General features: G+C 46.5%; 2 protein-coding genes across 6 annotated transcripts in view; both read left to right on the top strand.

Moving 5' to 3' along the window:
- Positions 1-200: 200 nt before the first annotated feature.
- dele1 (DAP3 binding cell death enhancer 1) lies at positions 201-5,523 on the top strand. Of its 2 annotated transcripts, none has more exons than XM_076033037.1 (12): positions 201-393; positions 1,148-1,265; positions 1,629-1,731; positions 2,040-2,184; positions 2,311-2,523; positions 2,625-2,689; positions 2,776-2,869; positions 2,999-3,141; positions 3,220-3,378; positions 3,813-3,905; positions 4,152-4,311; positions 4,437-5,523. In XM_076033037.1, the coding sequence occupies exons 1-12, from the start codon at positions 363-365 to the stop codon at positions 4,652-4,654; spliced, it is 1,542 nt and encodes a 513-aa protein (XP_075889152.1). In that variant the 5' UTR covers positions 201-362; the 3' UTR covers positions 4,655-5,523. The 2 variants fall into 2 exon arrangements, with proteins under 2 accessions (XP_075889152.1, XP_075889151.1); XM_076033036.1 differs by having other exon boundaries at positions 2,311-2,539; positions 2,623-2,689.
- A 502-nt stretch (positions 5,524-6,025) lies between these two features.
- apbb2a (amyloid beta (A4) precursor protein-binding, family B, member 2a) overlaps positions 6,026-8,157 on the top strand; it is a 35,452-nt gene continuing 33,320 nt past the window's right edge. For 3 of the 4 annotated variants that reach the window (XM_076033046.1, XM_076033044.1, XM_076033043.1), the window contains exon 1: positions 6,026-6,252. The gene's annotated coding sequence lies outside the window, so the exon portion shown is untranslated. The remainder of the gene's footprint in view (positions 6,253-8,157) is intronic. The other variant, XM_076033045.1, reaches the window with a different exon arrangement.

Genomic DNA, 8,157 nt, shown 5'->3' with positions numbered 1-8,157 from the left:
TAGAAACTGTCGTGTTATTCATGATTAGTTGTTTTATGTGACAAAGAAAAATAGTTGCGCTTTCAATGCCGCTGTTTTGAGACTGTTGTTCCAGATTCGACCACACGATGGCAATGTAAGGTTACAATCGCCTTTTTTTGTGTGTGTGTGTGTGTGTTGTTGAACTTCCTCAATTGCGTCACCTCGGACGTTTCCGGTTTTCGCTTCCAACGCGTCTCGTGACAGGTTCCTATCTAGTGTCCGCTTCGAGTGTCGCGGAACGGCCGCGATAAGCGTTCAGTCGCGGGGACCTGGCGACCCCAGCGGCGATTTCAAACATGTTTTCAAGATTTCCGTGAAGCCGAAGCCTCCGTAACAGCAACATGTGGCGAATTCAAGGTTTCATCGGACGAGGTGAGAGCAATGACATTGACACGGAGAAGCTCCAAAGTTTTCTCAGGGCCATTTTGTTTGTTCGTGCCAAATATTACCGAATACAACTGTGTTGCTATTAAATATATATATTCATTTTCATTTTCATAACGTCAGTTGAGTGTCAATTTTTTTTTTCACAATATGTGGACCGAATAAAGATCCAGCTGCTCCCAGTTGTTCCCGCAGCTTGTGCTTTGGCACCATCACTGCTTGTTTATTTTGGTGCATGTGCATTCCCAGGGAGCTGGGATCCGGTTGCAGCTTATTTTAAATTGTGTGCCGTCAACACTAACATGCATCCTTCCCTGCTGTTGGGGGGCGTTTATATTAAATCTGTTTAGCTTTGTTTGGTTGTTTCTATGTTCGTTTCAGAGTAGACGTATTTTGCACTCTCGTCTTTGCATGCCAGCAGGGGAGCGGAATAGAAAGATTATGTCACCATGTCAAGTACAAATACACCATTTAGAACTGTGTGTGTCTTTGGATGCAAGTTCAATACATGCTTAACACTTGAAGGTCGATACAGTCGTCACATTTACTTCCCCATCCTTATATATTCTGAGAGGAAAACTGAACAAAGCTTGTTTGTGCAATGGGTGTTTTGTCATGCACTTAGCGCTCTTATGCACTTTTTCAATCGCATTATTTTTGGTGATTTGTTGCCCCACCTTTCCAACTCTCCTTGATTTTCAAACTGTGGCAATTAATTCCTCATTTGTGCTCCTCTCCCCAGTTCTGCATCGATGCCATGGCAACACGCAGCTACGGCTCCAGCAGAACCACAATGTGCAGGATGAGGTCCTCAACCCCTCGTCACTCCTCTCCACCTCACGACACACATCTGATTTCAGGTTCGTCCTGCGTCTTCTTCTCCTGCCCACTTCGGTGATCAAACTTTGTTTCCAGCAAAAGCCTCGAAAGAGTAGCTGGCCACATTGTCGGCTGATGAAACAGAGCTTAAAGGTCAACCCATGGAGGCTCCCTTCATCGCCAACCTTTTTTCTCTCACCCCCCCCCCACCCCCCGTCTTTGAGTCTGCGCTCTCCCTCTTTTACAGCTGATTACATCATCCAGCAGTATTAACCGAAGCCACGGCCAGGTTTAGAGACACAGACACAAGGCCATCGGCCTCAAGGACTCTGTTTTCTCTTAAGCTCTGACACAAAGACTGCAAAAATACATTTATTTTGTTTGTGTTCTTTTTTTTCTGGCAGCTTTCAAACGGACAGCCATGGAGAGCGGAGGAAGAAACAGCGAACCTTTCGTTTTGGCCACAGCCAGCTTCCACGCTACACGGCTCTCGACGCTGTTGGATGGGTGTGTCTTCTGTTTATGTCATCCTTTATCATCTTTAAATTAATTCTTGATTGTATGACCTGTGTCAAGGCCATCGTTTTTGTCATTACGTTATAATCACAGTCGCCATAATCCGTTCTTGTTTCTGCATATATTTACACAAGCTGATAACTTCCTCCTCTCAGATTAAAGTGAGGTTTACCTGTGTGCTAAGTAAATGTACAAGAAACCTGCACTATTATGTGTGCCCAGTATGCCCAGTTTCTTGTGCACATCTCCTAGATGATTTTGATCTTGATGGTGACGGTGGAGTCTCTGTTTCTGCACAGGGAGCTGCTGCAGTTCTGTTCATGCAGCTCTGCAAGAGGATCCATTCCCAGCTGTCCTCGGGTGTTGAGCCAGGCACCAACCCTGGAGCCCTGACGGGTTCCACCTCCCTGCACAGATGTGGCTACCGCCTCCTGCTTGAGATCCGTGAGTCACTGTCTCATTAATAAACTCAGCCATGGGTTACCAGCAGTCATTCTATCATCGAGAGGTTTTTACACAGAAGAAAGTGTCACAAATTGTGCTCACATCACATCTCTTGGCCTCCCTCAGTGTCTAAACGTGATGTCCTGGCCAGAGGAAGCAACGTGCTGTGCCTGCAAGCGGTTTCAGAGAGTCCGAGCACAGAGAAGTCGTCGGCTCAAAGCAGCAACAGCAGTTCAGTTGACACGCAACTTGACACAAGCAATGAGAACCACCTGGCTGCAGATTGTACCACGTCTGACCAGCAGAGGGGGGTGCTAAGCCACGATTCCTTCATACCAGGTTTGTTTTTGTTTCACTAGTTGTTCTTTTCTTCCCCTGTGTTCTGTTGATATTGTATGTAGTTACAGGAAACCAATGCTTATTTCTTGCCTGTTTTACAGAATCCTTTCCACTGGAGAATGATGCAAATGAAAGCAGCACTGAGAGAAATGATGCCAGTGTTGAGGTAAAACGCCTATTTAATTTGCCAAGAAACATGTCTGTCACTCATTGGCTTATCTGTGTTCTCATCAGTCTTTTCTGTGTTTTCAGGATGCGTTGTCCGATGAAGAGAGGCTTACACAAGCCACAGTCAACTTCAAAAGTGTGGGAGACAGTAGTGTGCCAGTCGTCCTCAACATTTTTGGTAAAATGTTATCAGGAAAAAAACCTAATGTGAAGACCTTGCAAAATGTAAACATGCTGCTGTTGTTTCTGAACTTCACTTGTGCTCTTTCATACTTTACTGATGTTGCCACCTTTGTGTTCCTGGCAGGACTTGAAAGTTGCAAGAGCGGGAACTACGAGGATGCTTTTTTGTGTTTTGCCGCTGCAGCTAAGCACGGTTACAACAAGGCTCAGTTTAACATGGGTGTGTGCTACGAGAAAGGCAGAGGAGTCCAAAAGGACAAAGAAAAGGTAAACATTTCAGATGGCATTTCTGGAAAAATATTTTCAGAGATCAAATCGACCTTATCCTAATGTTTTCTTTTCAAGGCTCTACACTACTATTGGCTGGCAGCCGCTGGAGGCCACGAAGAGGCCCAGTACCGCCATGCAAAGCTACTGTTGACCAACACGGAGCACCAAAGTCCAGAAAATCTGAACACAGCCATTGGCCTCCTGGAGCAATCTGCTGCAGCTGGGCTCGCCAAGGTAGAAACCATGACTGTGCTAATATTAGCATATACTTAAAAACATAAATTACCAGTATGTTGGTTTGTCGAAAAAATCTGTTTGTAAATAATCCGTCAGAAAATCTTCAGCTTGCAGCTTAATTGAGAAAGATACTGTTTTTTTGGCTTTGTATTGATGAAATCAAATGAATAATTAATTAATAATGATCAAATTAATTTTATTTCTATTTTCTTTTTCAAATAGAAATTGCTTAACATACTAATAAAAAAAGAAATTGAATTACGGAACCACCCATCGCATTTTATTAAAACTCTAAATAAACTTTTTAGTCAAACTTTCTGACGGGAGAAGTTATTTTCTCATTTAGCACGTAAAAAATCGAAAATGTACAGATTGTTGAGAATATACTGAGGCGCACTGTGAGTCATGTATTCCCCTCCCTCCCTACTCAGGCGCAGGTCTGCCTGGCGTCAGTCTACTCGCAGGAGCAAGTGAGAAATGCAAGCAAGGCAGTCCATTACCTGCAGATGGCAGCAGAGAGCGGAGTAAGTGGTCTTCTAGATGCTTCTATACTTCCATCCCCGGCCTCCTCACCTTGACATGGCCGGAGATGAAGTGGTGTGTGTGTCTCTTGTGCTCCATTTGTTTTTCCAACCTTCCGCTGCTGCTATTTTCTGGTGATCATGTCACACTGCTAGTCTTCTCAAATACAGATCATCAACACCACACCGATTTGTGTCTTGTTGAAGAGACATCATATTAACATGTTTTATCATTGCTGCTTTGTGCAGGACGGCACTGCTCTGCTATTCCTTGGCCAGTGCTTTGAGAGTGGCTTCGGGGTGCAGCAAAATATGGGGAAAGCATTTGAATACTACAAACGAGCAGCTCGAGCCGGCAACCAGCAGGCCAAGAGCTTACTGACGCTTCATAGCGACTTGCACAGCAAGGGTAAGGCCATATCTGTGTGAACTGTGAGATTCTGTGCAATTTGTTAGCGGTGGTACAGCATCTGTTGAGCTTTTAATGACAAGAGTGATGATAAGCTCTTATCTTCTGGCCTTCCTCTCTTGCAGTGGAGGAGGCCATGTTGCGCTCCATCCATTCCTCTCCGTGCTTTTCCGGAGCAGAACATCGCCTGCAGCGGCCCCTGTCCGCTCTGGTCAGCGGTGTCCCCCACTCCTGGAGCACCGGGAGCCTGTTTGTCCCTTCGACGCGCTCCTTCACGCCCCCTCACCTCCATCCCCACAGCGGCGAGGATGCCACCTGCCAGTGGACTGTAGGGATGGGATAAACAAGTTTGGCGGAGTTCACGCCAAAAGGAGTCCCTCCTTCACACGTTTAAAGCAACCCAGCGTTCATTGATGATACTTTAATTGCACTTAAGAAACGCCTGGACTGACTGGTGTACAGAGTCGAATAACACACAGGAGTGGAAAAAAGTTTTCAGACATTATAAATGAATCACAAATGCATGAGGTGTCCGGAAACTTTTTTCCACCACTGTATATCTGTATTTGCAGACTCTTAAATATAGTCTTGATTGTTTTTACACCAGAGAAGGATTGACCTGTATGGATGAGAACGAAAGAGTTTTTTTTAGTTTGAATGGAGAAATGTGAATGTAGATTTGTTAATATATAAATGATGTGTTTTTATAAGCTATGTTGGATAGAAATGATATGGGAGCTGTATAGTGCGTGTGTTTTCTGTCATACACGTTTTCCTGTCAGAAAATGCCGTCTCGGTGCCTTCAAGTGGGTTGGGTCTTAAAAAAAGGAACATACCAGTTCATTTTTTCCGTTCTTACCTTTGTAGAGTTATTTTTCATTCTTTTTCTATACCTGCGTCTCCTGTTCTCGGGGTCAAGGTTGGCACTGCAGCCTATCTGTCTTCGGCTCTCGGCGGGTCTACACCCTGGACAAGTTGCCAGTTTATCGCATGGCCGCATAGAATGACAAGTAACAAAGGTTTTGTGGAAACTGCATTCATGTTGTACTGCACTGACTGTTTCTTGTTCCTGTGAAAAAACATCTCCAGATTAAGACAAAAGGGGGAACCCATGTTACATGGTAGTCCAACCTGACTCTCCAAGCCAAAGTGAATGACCCTGCGCTGAGGATGTACCTGTTATACGCACAAGTAAAAGATTTACAACAAGAACTGGCTGCCTGGTTGCTTTCTGGTTTTCCCAGATAGTTTTACAAATTACCTAAAAACTACTGTACGCTGATCAAAATGTTTTTTTATGAACAGTACCTTGTATTGTATATGCACAGTGAAAGTTACAGTTTAGAATGAAAAACAAAAGCGTTTGGAATTGTCATAAGCTGACGCTTTAAAGTCAGTGGTTTCAGCATCATTAAGGAAATCCCCATTAAAACGGCACAAAGCAAAAGAAATACCTAATTTCACATGGAAACGTGATGTTGTGCCATTCCGCCGCGCATTAATATGCACTGGCGATACAGTATGACGTAACGCTCCGATGATGTGTGAATTCATTACCTGAGTTGCAAAATAAAAGCAGATTTATCGCACTTGCGTCTCTTCCTCTCCCACCCCGTTGTGCGCCGAGCGTCCTGCGTCCCGGCCTCTGATTGGCCAGCCAGGTGGCAGCGCTGCGCCGCGCCGCCGCTCCGGGATCCTCTGGCGCAGAGCGGAAAAACGCGCAGCTTGTCCGCCTGCGAGCAACCGCGCCGGGGCTGGGGAGGGCAGGTTGATGTGATGTGATCCCATACGGGCGGGTTGGGGGTTGGCTGCAGCTTACGGGGCGGACTTGATACTTGAAAGGCGACTATCGACACCTCGGCCGCTGCCTTATAACTGCGTGTGTGCGTCGTCGTGGGATCCGGAGACGCGCGAACGCCCGGAAGGCTTGACCGGAGAGCGGTGAGTTGATGTAAATAGATGCGCTCCCCTCCCAGTGCGGCGGCAGGCGGCAGGCGGCGGCGGAAGGCGCTTGGTGGTGTGGCAGGGACCGGATGCTGATGATTTACTGCGTCTCACGACAGCTTCCCGCTGCACCTCCGACAGGGCGGGTGATACGGAGAGCTGATGTTGTCGATGATCTATTTAGTCGCCGGAGACAGTTTTATTTTTGAGGTGGCAAGCAAGAAGGAGCTCTGCTGCTGGATTACTCCACCCATGACATCATCGACTTTTTCAAGTTCACATCCTCCCGTCAAGCTCGCGCTTTCATCTGTTGCATTTCCATTTTTATATATACATATATATATATATATTGGTGCTGTTGAGAGTTGAGCGGAGAGGCCTGGTGACACAGGAAGTGAGCTGATTGAGGTTGTGTCATCTAAATTGTTACCGCCGTTTAAAAACTGTTCTATTGGTAAATCTCCTTGAGCACATTATTGAAGTTAGATGGTCTTGAAGACAAAGCCTAGAACCACTAGCAGTCTGTATGAAAGACGAACCAAAATATCCACAAACGGATCAACAGCCAAATATACCTCGGCCCAAGAAAAATGGTACCTTCACTTGTGTCTTTCTGCTAGTTTTCTGGGTTTTATTGACTCATTTTTCACATATATAATGCACATAACCCTGCAGAGGCCAAATATAGAATATATATCCTGATTTCACAGTCACCTTAAACTAGTAAGAGAGCGTAAGCAAGACAACTTGATAAAGGTTCCCCGAACAGCTGCGTCCTGCGTGCAGCTGTCTTCAATCTTGTGCATCTTCTGAGTGACCTCTGCTGCTGGAGGCCCCAGCAGATTTATTGAGTCAATAGTAGAACCTCCTTGCCTCTTTGCCCTACTGCATGTATGTGTGCGCATGTATGTGCGTGCGCGCTGACTGAGCCCTGCTGTCCTGCAAACTGCTGTGTCATTCCCCTTTGCTTTCTCCATCCGAGAAACAGAAACCAGCCTTTTCTCCACTGCACTCTCCTCGTCCTCCTGCTCTCAGCCCAATCTGCCTTTTTTTCTAATATAATTAGGAGCAGGGATGGATGGATGGATGGGGCTGGAGAGGGTGACTGGGAGGGGAAGCGTGTGTGCGTGTGTGCGTGTGTGTGTGTGTGTGTGTGGCAGAGGCTACTTAATGTAATGCACTTTTGTTAATTGCTCCCTGTCAGAATTTTAGGACGTTGTCAGCGTGTGTAAGTCACTCTCCGGGCCGTTCACTGCATGCTGTGTAATTATCAGCAGCTGTGGAAAAGAGACAATGTGCGGTTGCTCTCCACATTATGGCCTATAGTGCACTATAAAAAATGTATTACAGAGACGGAGGCTCCATGTTGTTGTGAGAGGGACTGCTGATTGAGAGCGGCCCCAGCTGGTGCTCTCACAGGGCCGTATGCTTCCCCTCCACCCCCACCCCCACCCCCTCCTCTCCTCTACCTGTTGACGCCGTTGTTTGTCGTCTGAGTCGCGCGGGCCTGCAGCACGAGTGCAGAGTCAGCACAAAAAAACAGAGCTGTTGTTGTTGTCTGGCTCAGTGACAGGACAACAGGACAAGACGCACCCGGCGAGAGAGGGGAGCCGATGGGGGCCCCGCATGAACAAAGTGCACCGTCCAGAGATTCTGCCGTCGCCTCTGTCATTTCCCAAGATCTTATCGCGCCGCCGAATCTGCTGCGTTCACTCTTTCCATGTTTCTGAGAAACGGTGCCGATGATGACTGTAGCATCGTTTGAGCCGTGGAGGTGACGGGATGTTTATCCTTGCGTGCCTCAGTGTTGATGTTGTTTTATTTTACTGTTTTGTTTAGTTTTTTTCAGTACGTGTGCTCTGCTGCAATGTCGCCCCAACACAAGCTTTTGGGGCCAGATGA

This window comes from Nelusetta ayraudi, unplaced genomic scaffold, assembly GCF_046127955.1.
Source record: "Nelusetta ayraudi isolate G7.1 ecotype Tasmania unplaced genomic scaffold, CSIRO-AGI_Nayr_v1 ptg000039l, whole genome shotgun sequence".
In the NCBI taxonomy this organism is placed as follows: Eukaryota; Metazoa; Chordata; class Actinopteri; order Tetraodontiformes; family Monacanthidae; genus Nelusetta; species Nelusetta ayraudi.
This window is presented reverse-complemented; position numbering and strand designations above follow the sequence as displayed.

Coding starts and splice junctions, on each gene's coding strand:
- dele1 (XM_076033036.1), top strand. CDS start 363: ATGTGGCGAATTCAAGGTTTCATCGGACGAG. Junction 394..1,147: donor TCAAGGTTTCATCGGACGAG/GTGAGAGCAATG, acceptor TCCTCTCCCCAG/TTCTGCATCGATGCCATGGC. Junction 3,379..3,812: donor CTGCAGCTGGGCTCGCCAAG/GTAGAAACCATG, acceptor CTCCCTACTCAG/GCGCAGGTCTGCCTGGCGTC.